The sequence below is a fragment of the Aplidium turbinatum genome, chromosome 3 (genome assembly GCF_918807975.1).
Source record: "Aplidium turbinatum chromosome 3, kaAplTurb1.1, whole genome shotgun sequence".
NCBI lineage: Eukaryota > Metazoa > Chordata > Ascidiacea > Aplousobranchia > Polyclinidae > Aplidium > Aplidium turbinatum.
Window position 1 is genome coordinate 11,188,453 of NC_137474.1, and position 17,568 is coordinate 11,206,020.

Sequence of the window (17,568 nt, forward strand, 5' to 3'; positions counted from 1 at the left end):
GAAGTCAATATCTGCGATGTTGATAGGCTACTACCAGGAAGCGCTTCAAAGACACTCCAAAAAAATCACTGAAATCATGCAACTTAGACATTAGATATTGGATAAAACCTGCTGAAGATAGAGATTCGTGGAGGCCCACTGTGCATTACGCCGTCTCCAAGTATGGAACTCTACAAAATCATCAAACAAGGGGAAAAGCACCGCAATAGACAAAACCGTCGGAATTCTGCATTATTCCCGGTGGCAGGCTTTATACGTTATCGTGGCGGCTGCGCCTGCTGGTCACGCATCGGAGTTTTTAGCCATAGGAGAGACTGAATATGACCTGACGTTGAACTACAGTACAATCTTCGCTTCCAAGTACTGCCAACAGGTTTATAGTTGGATTTTTAAAACTTTCTTGCCGAATTACGCAAGTCTTCATTTTTATCTGTTGTGATTTTTTTTCGTATGTGCGTAGGTTATCGCTCAAATAACTTGAAAGGCGAAAATGGAAAAGTTCTATTTCAAATAGCCTACGTTTATTGAATATTTCATAAAATGTAGAATTTTATAAAGCAAAAATTGCCTAAGGTTAAACTTTCATGTGAAATGAACTTGTGCTTTTGGAGTGCCCTCCAAAACGAATACGTCACGCTACATCAATGCTTAGTTGTTATTAATCGGCGTTAAAACTGTCATTACCCCGGGCACTAAAAACCTCAGCTACTCTACTAAGGCTACGCCCGTGTAATGCGTGATGAAAAGACGAAAATAACTTAAAAACATTTATTTTTGTTTTTACTCCTTTATGACATCATTACCACAATGGTAAATTGTTATAAAAATGATATGAACTTTCAATAGAAATATCTATTCAGTTTGCTAGGGTCAAACAAAAGTTCTTTGGTGTCTGCTTGTTCATTTTTTAATTTTTTTTCTAGATAGAATAAAAAGAAAACTCTTATACAATGAACTTGGTTTAGTTTGGCTACAAGTAATATTTAGCCTACGCAAAAAATAAAAAAATAATCAACAAACCAAAAAAAAAAACTAAAAGTCTATTGAAATGTATAATAGATTGCTCAATAGCCTTAAACAAGGCTTTCAAACTTTGAAAAATTCTGCCCGTTCGGTCAGAACGCGTTCAAACTCAGTTTCATCCAGCAGTACCAATTTTCCAAGTGAAGAGAGAAATTCTTGCGAAAGAGTGGAGGATATCGAAAATGAAATAACACAACAACAAGCCGAAGAAGGTAAAGTGTGGTTAACATTGTGTGTAATGAACCGCTTGATTTATATTTTGTTATATTTGTCACTATACCAGGGGTCGGGAACCTATGGCCCGCGAGTTATATATGGCTTTTTTGACGACGGCATCTGGCTCGCAAAAAAATCCAATCTTCTAAAGTGCAAACCGCAAAAGTTTTATCTTAACTTTTCATTACAATTTAAAGCTGAAAATACGCTCAGAATGCACCAAATTAATTGTAATTTTTCATTTTTTTTTGGTGGTGGAGAACCCCCAAACTCCCACTGTTTTTCTCTTCTTGCAAAGACGCGTTCCCACTTTCAAAACTTCCTCGGTGCCACCACGTGTTAATTGTATTAAGTGATAAAGCATTACAGTATAACCTATGGCTCTCACGGAAATATACGTATTTCCAAAAATGTAGCTTTAATGGCTCTCTTACTCAAAAAGGTTCCCGACCACTGCACTATACAATACACAAAAGCTCTTTCACACTTTTTTCGTGAGCCTGTTTTTGTAGCCTACTGTATGTTTTAACCTGCACGACAATGTTTAGTTATCTTTTAACAACATTCCTTATCTCGTAATGCGTTTCCAAACTTTTGCAGCATTTGGGCCTACTCAGGACAATAAGAACAAACGTTTAAAAGAGGGACCACAAAAAACACAAGCCACAAAAAGAAAGATCAGTCAGGGAACTGCTTCTTCTGAAAAACAAAGACTAGACCTACTCAATGTTTTTGGAAATGAGAACGAAATTGAAAATTGGATAAAGGTAGTATTAGCGTTGAGGTATGTTCACTGTCTAGTAGGCAGTGGTGAAAGTAGAATATTTTTCTTACCGAAACGATCCTGCCATTTCTTAATCACCTGCCGACATTCCAACCTTTTTGTAACAAGCAAAAAAGAGTAAGTCTAGTTTTGGAAATACTTAATTTATAAACCAATAACTTTCGAAGTGCAAAATAAACGCCGATTAGGTTATTAAACCAAAATTTAAAACCGTGCAAACGTCAAACAGCTCACGTCTTGATCTCATTGTATGAAATCAACTCTTTACCATATCACTGAAATCCTCCACCAAGTTATTCAAGCAAACCAAGCGACATCAGATCAACTAGCAAAAATGCACTGCGCTGCAGTGGTATCAATACTAACATTCACAGAAACTAAACAGAGGAACATTTCTATAGTCTGGTGTCGAGTAAGGGTTACAAATTGGTTTGGGAATCCGAAACATTTTTTTTCGCAGGGATTGAGGGAATGTTTGAGTAAGAATGCGAGTGAATGATTGAGATTTCAGATTATAGTCTATGGCAGTAGGCTACTTCGAAAAAAAGATTGTAATTCAGACGTACGTGATTTGCAGGCTCTTCTATAGCTAAAAGGTCCAATGCGTGACAGGCGTCCGCTCCGTTAGCTCAATGGTTACGCACCGGGCTCAAGATCACGGGGCGCTAGTTTAGCTCTCGGGGTGTGCGCTTGAGCAACGCATTTCAAGACTGCTATCCATTCAGCAGCACCTAGTGAATGGAATAATTCCCCGGCAACAAGACTTCAACAATCGAAAAACTTCACTCTGCCAATCTTTGTAACCGGCCCTGCGTCAAGAGCCTCTACAAGTATGCGAAACTACCTGAAATAACGGTGTCCGACGTTTTCTTCGTAAACAGTTCTTCGCAAAGCAATTATTCGTTAGCAATTTTTCGTAAAACAATTCTTCGTAAAGTTAATTCTTTGTAACACAATTCTTCCCAAAGCATTTATTCGTGCATGCAATGGAGATTTGATGTATACGAAGAAATGCTTTACGAAAAATTCTTTTACGGATTTCATTTCACCAACAACTGTTTACGAACAATTGTTTTACGAAGAATTGCTTACGAAGAATTGCTTTACGAAGAATTCGCCTATAACCGAAATAACCTATCAAGGCTTTGTCAGTCCCAGGATAAAGATTCAAAACCAACCAACCAGTCAGGCACGGCCGCTACGGTGACGTAAACCCTGTCCCCTGTGATAATGAAGGATTTCTGTCCATTTTGACGATTTTTTTCTTGCTCGGTGATCTGAGTTTCCTTATGTTCGTGGACGGCCTCATGCACAGTGGGCCTTCATGATTCTTTGTGTTCAGAAAATTTGTCCAATTTCAAGTGTCTAGGTTGCATACCGTCATTAAAGTGAAATTTTTAAAGTCTCTTTGAAGCGTTGGGCACCAGATTGTGTTTAACTCTGCTTTAGTCAAATCTAAAAAAAAAAAATATTTTTATCGGTACGCCGTACCGGCAATAATTCTTTTATTGGAACGCTGTTCCGGACCGTTCGGCTTACTTTCACCACTGCTATTATAAACTCTCCTACTCTCGTTATTCTAAAAATAAAATTATTAATTGATTAAAGCAGATAAACATGTTTTAGTGGTAGGCCTAAATGAAAATTAACAACTGTTACATCTAACCTACGATCGATTTACCATAAAATATTATAGCCCAGTAGATTATTATTCTTATTTGCCTTTATATCATAACCTTTGTGTGGAAGATCCAATATTTTTGCAAATTTTAAATTGTTTATTAAGCAGAGAGTATCACAATAAATTAATAAATTTAAGTTTATTGTAGATTAAAGTTATTTTTTAGGGATTTTTTAAATTGTTTATTGTACTATCCTATTTTTGTAGCCTACAGGCTACTTTTGTTCTATGTCAGGTTGGTTTCCAGTTACGTAAGACCACTGATTGATGATACAATAAAGAAGGTTCACAGAGATTGCCTTAGAAAGCATGAGACAGACAGAATACCAAAACTTTTGGACAAGTGAGTTTTCATTATTATCTATTCCAATACATTTATTACAAATCTAAAAGTAGTCACATACGGTACGCGGATAATAAACGTCGGGTTAACGTGGAATAACGTTTTCATTGCAGACTTCTTGATTAGTAGAATATAGCCATCGTCGTCTGATACGTTGTATGTTGTTGTATATCACCTATGTTCAGTGTTGTACGAGTCAATGAAATAAATTGACGCGTCAGCGTCAGCACGAATTGCCTAAAAACTTTACGGCGTAAAGTACTGCGTCAGCTCTCAAAGAAATTGACAGCGTCAGCGCTATTTTATCCAGGGTCTCACTAAACTTTCTTTGTAGAAACACAAGCATTTCAAAACGTTTGTCTGACAATCTGCTGCGTTTGGGACGCATAATGTCCTTTCTAAGCGAAAACATGCGTCCCACAGCAGCGCTGAATGGTATTGCTGTGTTGTATTTTAAAAATAAGTCTTGAAAACGTTTAATCGGAAAGGTATCCTCACTGTTCCAAGCGTGTTGTGATGGCTTAGCATAATATATAAATCTTATTTTAACGAGGTCCACTGCACCAACATCGCTCTTTTTAGGGGCATAGAGCTCTTGAAATAAAGTTTCTTCAACCTCCGCAATGACATTCATTGGTGTTTCGCTTTCTCTCTCTGATCCCTCGTTCTCGATAGTGCTCACGATATGAGTGATCACCATTTGGCGAACTTCTTCCGCTTGTATTTCCAGGGAGCCATTCCAACTAACGCGAAAGCCGGTAATTCGGATGAGTCGCGCTGCCCAGAATAGGCTACATTGTGAAACTCTCATTGTGAAAAGGAGATTTTCCATGAAAACAAAAAATGACGCATAGCGCTTGACGCAAAATAATTGACAGCGCTATCACTTCCGTCAACTAAAAAATAAACTGACGGTGCTATCCTCAGCGTCAACAAAAAGTTGACGCCGTCAACGTACAGCACTGCCTACGTTTTCTTCTTTCTTTGTGCTTTTGGGTTCGAGAGTTATCTTTTTACCACCTGATAGTTTACAATGTTTCTAAACTACACATGAAGGCTTTTAGAGAGCAGACAGTTCTTGGTTTCATCATCTAAAAAGACACTCAGACCTTCCACTCCTTTCAGTAAATTGAAGATGCTGCAATCATTGATGATGTGGTCTGCGTGCTGTTTTCAGCACCATAATCACACGAGAAAAAGATGCTATTTCCCATTTATGCATTGTGTAGCCAGTGGTTCTTAAATTGGGGGGCGCGCCCCCCTTGAGGAATGTGAAGATTCTCCAAAGGGGGCGCGAAGGTGGTAGGCTGTTGCACTAGTATGCTAGGCTACTGTATTGTAAATGCACTAAACAGAAATGTTGGTAACACACCTTACTTTGTAACAGGATTAATCACTGGAAGTGTCATCTAGTTTTGACTCCATTTCCCAGCGCTTATTCTTGCGGTTATTGTTTAGTCTAATTATTCAGTTACAATGGCTGTTTGTTATGTTTTATGTGTAAAGTTTCCTTACGGCTTTTGCAAAGTGTGACTACACTTTACAAGCGCAGAAAACGTACTCCTCGAAACAATTATATTTCTTCAATGCTTTTGTTTGACTTCGGCCACCAGCATACGTATCTGCGTGCCATCTGCTTCGTTCGGGTGATTTCCCAGTGACCTTCAGTCCTTCATGCAAGAGTTTTACAACTTAAAGTTTGAAAGCTTCATTAAACACTTGACTTCTGTTACTTATCATTTCATAACAACTTAAGTTCTATTACGCTTTTTCACTCATCATTAGGGCCCGCAAAAGTCAATAAAGTTAAAAAAATTTCAGGACCTCGTCTATCCACGAATCAAAGAATGAAGTTGTTTTCAACATCTATAGGGGACTGTTTCTAAGAAGTTTATAGGTCAAAATAAAGTCAAAATTGACAATAAAGTCACAATTTTCAATAAAGTCAAGTTGTGAAAGTTGTCAAGTTGTGAAAGTCAAGTTGTGAAAGTTGTCAAATTATCGCTTTTGACAAACTTTTTGTGTTTCTTGAGAGTAATTTTTGTCAAAATCCTCGTGGAAGCATTGTAAATCAAGAACTGCGACATAATTAAACCATATTAACCCATTAAAGCAGAAAAAATGTCACAATGCCCATTTGGATGAGCATTGAGCAGTAACTTTTATCGCAAATTGTCTATTGTTTATTCATTGTTACGTATTTAAATAATTTTTATAAAACACACCCTTCTCACAAACGTGGTCTTTTCGAAGATCAACAGTTTGGATTTTAGGAATAGCTAGAAATAGCTAGGAATAGCCTACTGACATTCTGTAATGCAAAATGCTTAAGCAAGCTAAATCGTCTTCAGCAAAAGTTAGACAGATTTGTGGAGATTTTCCTATCGCCAAAAACACGATGCACTTTTTATAATCCATAAAACACCTTGACTTTCGACAACATATTACGTTTGGGTCTGAAATCGACAAAATATCATGTTTGAATAGCTGGTATCAATTCAAGGAAGAACGGTGCCCTCTACAAATACGCAATTTCGTTAGTTCAAAATAAAGTCAAAATTTGATAAAAATAAAGTCAAAAAAAATTTTTTTAGGTCAAAATAAAAATGGCCCCACAGTCATAATAGCTGCATAGCCGACTGGTGAGAGCCCTGGAACGGCAATCGAAAGGGCGTCGGTTCGACACCGCTCAAGAGCACGCAGCTGTGTCTGTGGCAGGACACTTAAAGGCATGCCTGACGGTGGACACGAAGATTGGCTTCCTTCCCGTCCACTTAATCTAAATCTTCAACCACCAGGTGTAAGCCTGGATACGACAAACAAAACATTAATTCTTATGACGTCAGTCAGAATTCAATTTAAAACTATGCGGCATTAGGGTTTGCTTACATTTATGGCACTGAAGATGAAGACAGTATAGTTTTCGAAACGTTTGTTGAACATGAGTTTAGTATCTACATTTTGGGCTCTTTATTATTTGATCAGATTAACAAGGCGTTCTAACCATTTTGCTCCTAAGTCACATACCTTTTCAAGAAGGACCTCGACCATGTTTTATTTATTTTGATTACGATGGGGTCTTCTCCAGGTGGTTTTCCATTTTTTATCTGTTTGCTTGCTTTTTCGACTTCGCATTTTAAAGTTAGAATAGTTTGTTGCCACAAGTTGTTGTAATTGATCTTTGTTCAAAGTCTGGTGGAATCAAGCACATCTTTCATTTATCGTTTCTCTGTTTAATGTTTCTAAACCATTTTTATTCTTCACAGCTGGAATCAACGCTTAGTTTCCATCTGTTGTTTATAGTTTTGCATTTTTTCAATCCCTTGCCTGTCACAATAGATTTTTTACCTTTAGGGTAGCTACTATGAATTTTCTCTGGTCTTGTTTAATTTTCTTTTTTAGGTTCTTGCACAACTCGTAGTATTTCGTGTTTTTAGATCTTTCTTTCACCATGTCAATGCGTTTCTTAAGCGTCTCTGGTTGAGCTTCTCTTCCCCTTGGTTTTTGACTATTTATCCAACTTTCTTGAATAATACTGTTCAATTGTTTTGCCTTTTCATCAAAATACTTGACGTCACTTTTCAGGATTTTGAAGCGGTTTAGCAAATCAGCTTGAAATTCATGCGTCCTCTGAATCAATTTCTCGCTGTCAATCTTTGAGTTTACACTTCTCCTATGACACTACTTTCTTGTTTTACATCTAGTACTTATGCCAGTGGTTCCAATCTTTATTAATGTTCTCCTCCTATCATAACATGCGTAAGCGGTTTTCAATAAAAGCTCTTCACTGCTCGGCTTGACCAAGTTAAGAGTCTGGTTGCATAATGTAAAAATAAAATACACACTCAACTCAATGCAATTCAATGCCACGTTATTTTATTATTTTTAATCTAACAAATGCATTTTTATATTGCAAATTTCTGGACAGTTAGGTTCTGCTTTTAATAAAAACAGGGAAATCCTAAACAAGTGGAATTACGACATTCGAAGCCATTACCATAGCAATGGTTTCCGACGTTATCCAGGAGATGATGTAATCCTTAAAATGTGTAAGCCGCATAAATGGATATCGAATGAAGGACTTTGGGAATTTGGCAGGGTGAGAATACCTCAATTCCAATATTTTGTTTTAATTTTCCATGCGTTTTTAAACTGAGTTATTACATTTTGTTTTACAGCTTGTGTATTTTTGGTCATGTAGGCTTTGAGATTAACCATTTTATTTTTGGTGGTCGTGATTTTCAACAATAGAAAAATCAAACCAGTTGCATATACTTATCCATAGTTGAGATATCAAGGCAAAGTAGTTGATCTATCGTTTGCGGTGGTTGGCAAACTTTTTTAACGCGGTCAGATTTAGGCCAATTATGTGAGAGAAACTAAAAACCAGTCAATACGCCAGGCCTTGCAAACCACAACAGTTGAAACAGCAGAGAGAACCTGTCCGAGGGCGTCCTCTGAGAAGGCGAAAACCTCCTCAAGTTTTGATGGGTTATGTATAGTATTAAATGTTGCTTCGTATGTTTATCGCATTGCTTGTACCCCTCATATTTTTTGATAAAGTAATTCACTATTCTTAAGAAAGAAGGATGTCGACAAGTAAACCACCAACGTAGAGTATGTGATGTCATAATTGGTAGGCGCCGTGACTGTTGGCGTCACCAATCTTTAGTTCCACCTACCCACAATTGACACGTCATACTGTATATGCTCTCTCCTTTTGTTCACAAATGTGATTTAATGTTTTTCAATTTGTAAATTAAAGGTGAAACTCATGTTCGAATTTTTTTCTTCATTCGTTTTGGACTTACTATCCTTCTATGCAGACTGGGTGGAAAAATCGATGAAAAAATGATTTGAGAAATAATGAGAAAAATAAGATGGATTGAGAAATAATGATCCGTAGCCCAAAAAAGCTTGGGAAACAGCAGCTGTAGCCTATTAGACTACTTGTAGCAGTGGGAACGTTTGCAGTGGTGCATAATTTGTTGCAAAAATTATTTCGGCGCAATTGATTATGTAGAGAGCAGACGTTTTTCGCATTTTTGATTGTAGGACACGTTAACACATTATATTTCAGCTTTACAAACGATAGTGACCTGAAGTGCATAACTAATAGGCGTTTAGAAGAATTTTGGTTTTATTTAACAATTATTCTTTGTCCCAGTAGTTCAAATATGAGTGGGTTTCTGGTAGTGGATAGCAATATACGATGATTCATGAAAGTTTCTTCACAATCACCATCACTTGAGATGATTAAATATGTACGAAAATAATTGTTTATAGTTCCTTTAAACCAGCCAGGCTTATCCGAATGTTGGAAATGTACACGTTGATTTGAATAAAGGACAGTTAACCTAAATCTTCTGCATTTTTACCGTAGAATTGCTTCACCCAATTTTGATCGTTCGTCCTTTTCGAAGGATCAAAAGTACATTGGGTAGAGTTAACAGAAGGAATGATAGAGCGAGTTGCTCGACCAAACACAAGTTCAGCGGGACTACAATTTGTACTTTGTTGAGGAGTACAGTATTTCAAATTGAAGAAATGCCAAACAAGGGTCTGAATTGTCACAAATACCTTTTTTAATCAATTTTTTTTTACAATTTTCACAGACGCTTCATGTTTCCCATTACTTTGTTGGTGTCCAGAAGATAAGGTGTTATGTGTGATAGCCTACCCCTTTCCTTTGTAAATTTAAGAACGTCATAGGATGTAAATTGAGTACCAGAGTTGCTTATTACACATTTAGGTATACTATAGCGAGCAAACGATTTCTTCAAACATGCAATCACTTGACAACTAGTTAAGTTCGGTAATACGTCAACTTCATAAAAAAAATTAAAGTAACAAGCAATAAGTAGTTTTCTGTTTAATAATAATAAATATCGACACCAATTTTTCAAACGGTGTTTTACCACCTTTGGCATGTTAAATTAAAGTTTCTTTTTGATTTTTCGGCATAAATTTCTGACAAACATCACACGAATTAGAAATTTCAAAAATTTACGCCTGCCTTTCCAAAAAATGGTGTTCCGATCACGGCGCATCATACTATCACATACCATCAAGTGTGCTTCATCAAGGCGCTGCTTCATTTTATATATGAGGGCTTTGGTTAAAGGTCTCTGTATTTTTAGGACAATGCCATTATTTGTCTCAACTTAGAGTGTCCCTTGAAGAAAAATATGGTCGTATAGATACCTCGAGTTCATTTTGGTGATATGGTCATCCACTTTCAATAACTTCTAATAGTTTGTGGATGTCAGAAAACGCCCAAATTTTTGACGAAAAGAAGTGTTTGACAATGCGATCGCACTTCCTGCTCTATAATGCACATTTGGGTTGGACCATGGTTGTACCGACAGTTTGGCTTAAATTATAACAATTATGGAAAGTTCCTAAACTGGTAAGATGTCAAAACATCATAGTAAGATTGATTTTTCCAAATAACTGGACATCTTTGCCCAAATTCGCAACGTTTTTTCTTTCAGCAGGGGAGCGATCGCCCCCCACTGCCCCCCATCTCCTACGGCTATGTCCTACACTAATATAGGCCTACATTTGGGTTGTAGGCTACCATGGTTGGACCGACAGTTTGGCGATCACTCACCTACAGATTTATTTATTACCATTTAGATTTAGTGGGGTAAGTTGTGGCAACAACAAAACTTAAAAAATAACCACAACAGCAAACAATCGGTTCATTACAAAACTAGCTGCCAAACGTTAAAAACGACATGTGACCAAACTTGTTAATTAATTAACTGTATTATGTGCAGGCATTTATGAGTAGAGGTCAAAGAAATGGACCAAAAGACAAACCAGGAAATGTGGAAGATTTCGATACGCCAGCTTTATTGAATCTTATGCTAAATATGAACGACTTTGAACGGAAGATAAATTCCCCAAAAAACATATATGAAGTGACAAAAGTGTGTCCAATAAAACTTAGCATTCCAGTTTAAGCATTTATTTTATTAAGCAAATATGGTTTACTAATAATAATTAAGTATAATCTGGTTTACAATAAGTTTAAGCTTACTATAAAATTATTTAAAGTGTAGTAGCTTGGTCAAGAAATTTTTAATTTTTTTCGTCAAACTTTGGATATAAGGTTAGTTGAGACGAAAAAATAATATAGAACAGACTTTTGCTTTTAAGTGTTCAAATATTTGAAAAAGAAACTGTGCTGTAGGCTACGATAGGCTATCGTAAATTGTGTTGTAGATTCGTACACAAAGCGTGTGCCACTAAACAATGAGTTTGTTTTTTAAAGCACATTTACTTGAAAGACATCTATAAGCTACAATTCCAACATACTCAAACTATCAAAAAACAAAAACACATTTTTAGTTAGTCATCTTACTTTTGTACAAACTTTTTAAAACCTAGGGTACAATAATTGTCATACAAGTGCAAAGGTCAGTTTAGGCCTAAATTAACCATTAACCCAGGTAAGTCTTTTGTTTGTTTGTTTGTTATATCTTTACCCTGCATTGCGGGAAAGCGGACTTGAGCGCTATGCATTGGTGTACGCCTTCCGACGTACACCTGACCCACGCTGCAGCCGACGGCAATGTCTGTTTCCCGTTGTCTACTCTACTTATGACTTAAATTTGGTACTACCCATTACTCGAAATCGATCACTGAGTAGAGGCAATTATCGTAAAGTTTCTTGCCCAGAGAAACAACAGCAAGTGCGGGCGGCTGGAGTCGAATATGCAGGCTCTCGACTGCGAGCCCAACGAGCTAACCACTCGGCCACTGCTGCCGATAATATAAAGATTAAGTCTTGGTTTAAGGTACCAAGGCAAGGAGGCATCACAAAGAAGTTGTTTTCCTTTTTTTCTGTTGTTACAGATGTTAAAAATTTTGGCCAGAAAGTCATCACTCAATAGAGGATTTTTTTTTTTTAGAGAGATGGCATGAGATGTCTTAGTCCCAAGTGCTGAAAAGCATCTCGCCATAGTTGAATATGACCCGGCATTCAGTTCAACAATACAAAGGGTTAATATCACTGTAGTAGCCTATGTATATTTTTGTCTGCTGGTAATCCAATAGCAGCAAAGCCAGCAATCTACATCTTGCAGTGGCCTATTCCTATACTCTAGTCTAGGCTTTTTATTTCACATCCTTAGTCTTATTTGACCAAGCACCCTTTTCTAGGCATCTGCTATATTTAGTATGCCGCCTTGTAGCCTATTGCGATGTTTAGAAATGAAATGAACCCTTTCTTTAACATATGCTACACAGATAAGAAATTCCATCATGCATAACTCAAAGCTAGAAGTTAGTCAAGAAGAGTTAGGTCAGCATTTCAAGCAGATTGCTTTATTACTTGAAGATGAAACATTACGGAACACTGTTGCACAATATGACATTCTATGGCAAGATTATGTTGAATTTGTGGATGTGGTAATGATAATATTCTAAGAAGATTGCGTTAAATAATATTTTAAAATGCAAGCTAAACATTAGAGTTGGATCAATTACGACTGTAATTGTACTGAAGTATTGTAAATTAATTACACATTTTCATGTAATTGTAACTGAAACTTTTTCTTGTTGTGTAATTGTAATTTCAGAAAATTTTGGTCCAATTAATAATTACATTTGGTAATTAGTTGCACGTATAATCATCCTAGAAGCTTACCATTCTTATGCAAAACAATGACAATAGACTAGAGCAGGGGTCACCAAACTACGGCCCGCGGGCCGGAACCGGCCGCGAACTGATTTCATCCGGCCCGCCACGTGCTGCGGAAGTAACAAATGCACTACAACTGTTTAGGAAAAAAGTTACCAAACTTTTTGTAAAGGACTGACGTTGCTGTTTATCATTAGGCCACCACAAACGAGGACAGCCAAGGCCAAATTTGGAAAGATGTAATGTTTTTTCAAGAACACGATGTCCTGTTGTGTAGGCTATCACAACAGGAGATAACTTTTCCAGCAACCTTTCGATTTTCATCACAACTTTGCTATTCCACCGCTGAATTTGTTATTTTTTTGCTCAATTCAAGCCAATGGAGATTCTAAATAGTTGTATATCTTTTTGCATCCGGCCCGCAGCTGTTAATCTCGCAGCAATCCGGCCCTCAGAGAAAAAAGGTTGGTGACCCCTGGACTAGAGCATAGGCCACAAATAGGCTAGTGGGTTAATTTCATTAAAATCCAGTTCCACAGCTTTTTATTCTGTAACCAAACCTATTGATGAAAAAATAGTATTGCACAAAATGCAATGACTAAGCTCAAGCAGGAGTTATTGCATTTTTCTTTGCAGGCTACCAATTGGCTACAAAATCATTTCGTCAATACAATACAGTACTTTACCTTACTCTCTTTCACAGTTAAAAGATATTCGCTTTGGCATAAACACATCAATGAAAAAAAAATTCCGTGTTTCCGAGACAGTACATCCGTCCAGAGCTACGACCAGTTCACAAAACCCACCTTCAACCAAGGTAATTCATGCCCTGCTGCACTAGACATAGTTTTTATAGCTTTATTCTGCAAACGGTTTATTTTCAGCCCACAAAAAGTTTAGAACAGTAAACTGTATTATGCAGGACCAAAAATAATGATATAACTAGGCTTGGCTGCATGTTTGTCGTGGGCAAATACACTGAGGTAGGCATCTGCTACTTTGACAATAGAGCTCTCTCGTTAGCGCCACAATATGTTAAAGAGCGGTGCTCCAGCTACTCGCCGGTATCAGTCAATGAAAAGCAACGCTGTAGTGGTGGTACTTTTTGTCTTGACCGGACACAAACAAGCTGCACTCAAATAGCTTGTAAGGTTGAAATGACGGTAAAAACAAATGCAAATAGGCTATAAAGTAAAATGTGCTGTGAAAATACTACAAGTAAAGGTGGGGACACCTCAGTATACCTCACATGTATTTTCGAATTCTAGCCTGCTGAAAGGCTATATCACACCAGGCTATATAAATTTTCAAAAAATAAATTATTAAAATCCTTTTATGGTCGTGATTGAGACTTTTTTGAAGTAGCAAACCTTCTACCTAAATCCGATTTTAGTTTGATGACTTTAGTTATATACATAGCGACCTATAGTCAAACAAAGTGTGCATCTTTTTTGCTCCAAAAGGGTCCAAAACAAGATTAGATTTGTTAAAATTTTCCTGGGGCAAGCCCCCCACAACCCCTTTGAAAATTCATTTTTTGGTCATTAAGTTTGGTATTGTCCATTTATCATATACTTTTTGCTTTGTAAAAACTCCGACCTTTTCCCAATTATTTTTAGATCCGCTAGCCTACTGCATTGTCGGCATAGTCTTACCCAGTGGTTCTCAAACTTTTTCAAAAAATATGTGTAATGGTTTCTTCGCAATTTTTTCAATGACACACGGTCCACCATAAAATTAAGGTAAATTTGCACCAAAACGTTAATTAACCTAACCATTCATTTGTTACACACGATTAGAAATTGATTTGTCAATAAGATGAGTGCACCTGCTTTGGTGCTATCAGTTCTTCCATGTTAGGTTGTGTTTTGCAGAACGCGACCTTCACATTACGCATTACATTCATCCTGTTTCGAGCTTTTGTTTTGATAGCGAGTAGTGTTGAAAGTGCTATTTCACATTCGTAAGTTCTTGGAAAGGAAATCAGTAGTTTTAGTGCCATCTTTGCGATATCAGGATAAGCCACCGCAAGTCGCAACACATTCCTCAGAAAATAAGCTTTGCATCTCTAGCATTCATCAAATCAATAAACTTTTTGAATTAAGTTGTCTTCCGAAGGAAGATTGCTAACATTTGTTCCAAACGGGTTATTGATGAAACTATTTTTGAAGACCATGTAGGTTGGAAAAGTAATGGTAAATTTCATCTCCATGAGTGGAAGCAGATGCAAATTGCTATAAGGCCTATCTCATCAGCAAAAAAGGCTGTCCATCGGTCAATCTGCCGTAATGAAGATGACGTGAAAACGCGACTCTCTTGCGTAAGAAAAAGAAAATATGGAGTTTGCTAACTTAGATATTGCAAGCAAGTCCAAAAGTTTAAGAAAAACTTACAGCGTTTTTCGAAAGTGCTTTGCGGTCCCAGAATAGCATATTGCTTCGCAAACCCCTAAAGGAACGTGGACCCCACTGAACCACTGGTCCAGCCTATTAGGCTATTGTTTTCTAGAAAACTTGAAAGTTAATTACACTTAGCAAAAATGATGAATGTAAATTTTTCCCTCTATTGAAAGAGTTTGCAGCCCTTAACAACTTCTTATATTTTTACGGGGCCCCATCACTAAACATAGAGGACCACTAGTGGATTTCGGGGAAAGGGCATGATGGTGCTCACACGGCCCTGTGCAGCGCCTATCCCTTTTCAAAGCTTATTACTATTCCGCAGGTTGAAACTGATCTAGATCTAACCTCAATTACTTCTCAATCTGATGATTCACAAACATCTAAAGAGTATCCAGAAAACTCAAACTCCAGCCACACTGATATTTCAGGTAGACATGGATTCATCAGCAGTCCTTAAATTAATTAAGCGTAATATGCTTCAACCAAAGTAGCTAAAATCTAAACGTCTTTGACAAACAACTTCAATCAATATCAAAATTTAAAAAAAAAATAGAACAGAACTGGTTGTATATCTACAAGTATCAATGCTAATATACTGACTACACCATATCCACCAAAATCTGAAATTAATACTCATTTTACTTAGTAAGCAGTTAAAAATATGAAAGAGCTATCGTCTCCTCAACACATTAAGTAGGCTAGGCTACGCCTAACTTTACTGACGTGTTTTCAAGAGCAAACACAAGATTAGTCGGATGTAATCTACATTTGTCATTCAGATGGTGCACGGTATATCACTCAATGCTGTCTATTGTTGTAGCATGTTGTACCATAGTACTGTCAAAGTATCTATATAGGCCTCACACCTTATTTCGCTAACAGGAGAGATGCAGTTTAGGCGCTTATAGTGTTTTGCTGGTCAAAAATAAAACTGTCTATACTGTATAGCAAGAAAATGAAATATCTTCTGACAGTGATAGGTGTCAAACCCACAACAATGCTTGATATGAACCACTCGGTTACATGTCTTGCTATAAAAACGAACTTATTTTCACACGAGGCAATTCCATCGTAGCTAAAACTTGATTTTGATCAGCTAGCTAGCACCTAGCTAGATTATCTTCAGTTAAGCTTATTCAAATAGAATAAGCTTACGTGAAGGTGGTCCAGCTGCCAGGTGATCGAAATCGATTTTTAGCTGTTTATGATTGAACTAACTCATGTGAAAATAAATTCATTAGTTTATACTGTATAGTATTGCTGAAACTGACCATCCCTCTTAATTTTTCTAACTGGATCGACCCGCCCTGTTAGTAGGAAGCTAATGCAGTTTATATTTTCAGCTCTCCTACCCGCTATTTTACAAAATTTAGAAGGTTGCTGGAAAATACAGTTTGTTACTTGGTTGAACATTTTTACAGTCAATAAATTTACAGTATGTTTATTCATGCAGTTATAATACTGATTCACTTGTCAATTAATAGTGCTGTAACTTATATGATTTCTTAAATATTGTACAGGATCAAGAAAGAGACAGCACGTTGCCGAAAATAGTACAATAAGTGAACCCGCCGAAAAGAAGACAAAGAACGACAAATAAGGAAGCATAAGCAGTAGGCTACAGGGTCAATAAAGAGAAAGAATGTTGCCGAAAATAGTACAGTAAGTGAACCCGCCAAAAAGAAGACAAAGAACTACAAATAAGAAAGCCTAAAGCAAGTATTTCACTATATGTAATTGTCAATGCAAATAAAAGAAGAAAAAATGTATGGTACGGTACTTTGTATGCTTAAAAAATATCTTACCATTCGCTGCAAATGAAGTTGCAAATAAAATGTCGGTTTACGTAGGCTGTAGTCGCAAAAGATTTCAAAATGAATACCAAAAATTCAGTAGTGGAGCGTCTAGGGAGCATGGGGGGCACGTACCCCCCAACATTTGGGATGTTACAGTATTTTTTAATATTTTTCTTGAAAACAAATTCTTTTTAGTAAGGTTAGTTTAAGATTTTCCAGGCCAGGGAGATAAGCTCTTTCTGCACAATGCAGAAAGATGGCCTGCGACCGGTCGCGTGTGGACGCTGGAACTGGTGATAATTGACCGCCGGGTGGCGCCCACGTCTCCTTCACGCGACTGCGGTCCAGGTACTTTTGACTCTTATACCCGGTCTGCTTGGAGGTAGAGCGGAGAAACTTTGGGTCTTCTACGAGGAAGAAAGTTGGCTCTCGTGGCAGACAAAATTCACATAAAAATCTGGAGCAGAGGGTAGATTAATCAAGAAAAAACATAGGTGAGTGTATGTTAGGCCTATATACTTACTGAAGAAGAGTAGGCTTTGATCCGGCGAGCACGGATGTGCCCTAGCCAGACGTTGAGGTAGACTTCACCCAGCTGGGTCGGGGAGGCTAGAGATCGAAGCGGAAGCACGAATAAACTAAATTACCAGAAAAAATATATAGAAAATTTGGG

At 37.2% G+C, this 17,568-nt stretch overlaps 1 protein-coding gene across 1 annotated transcript; it reads left to right on the top strand.

The window, feature by feature from the left end:
• The first annotated feature begins 856 nt into the window (after positions 1-856).
• Positions 857-16,873, top strand: LOC145767130 (uncharacterized). The gene is made up of 9 exons (XM_082578892.1): positions 857-1,235; positions 1,840-2,023; positions 3,940-4,047; positions 8,002-8,146; positions 10,830-10,982; positions 12,304-12,465; positions 13,401-13,514; positions 15,422-15,527; positions 16,620-16,873. Exons 1-9 carry the CDS (start codon positions 1,049-1,051, stop codon positions 16,697-16,699), a joined length of 1,239 nt encoding a protein of 412 aa, XP_082435018.1. The 5' UTR covers positions 857-1,048; the 3' UTR covers positions 16,700-16,873.
• Positions 16,874-17,568: the final 695 nt, after the last annotated feature.

Bases quoted from the DNA above. Each gene is read 5' to 3' on its own strand.
- LOC145767130 (XM_082578892.1), top strand. From the start codon at position 1,049: ATGTATAATAGATTGCTCAATAGCCTTAAACAAGGCTTTCAAACTTTG. The intron at 1,236-1,839 runs GTAAAGTGTGGT...AAACTTTTGCAG, and splicing joins ACAACAACAAGCCGAAGAAG to CATTTGGGCCTACTCAGGAC. The intron at 2,024-3,939 runs GTATGTTCACTG...GTTCTATGTCAG, and splicing joins AAGGTAGTATTAGCGTTGAG to GTTGGTTTCCAGTTACGTAA.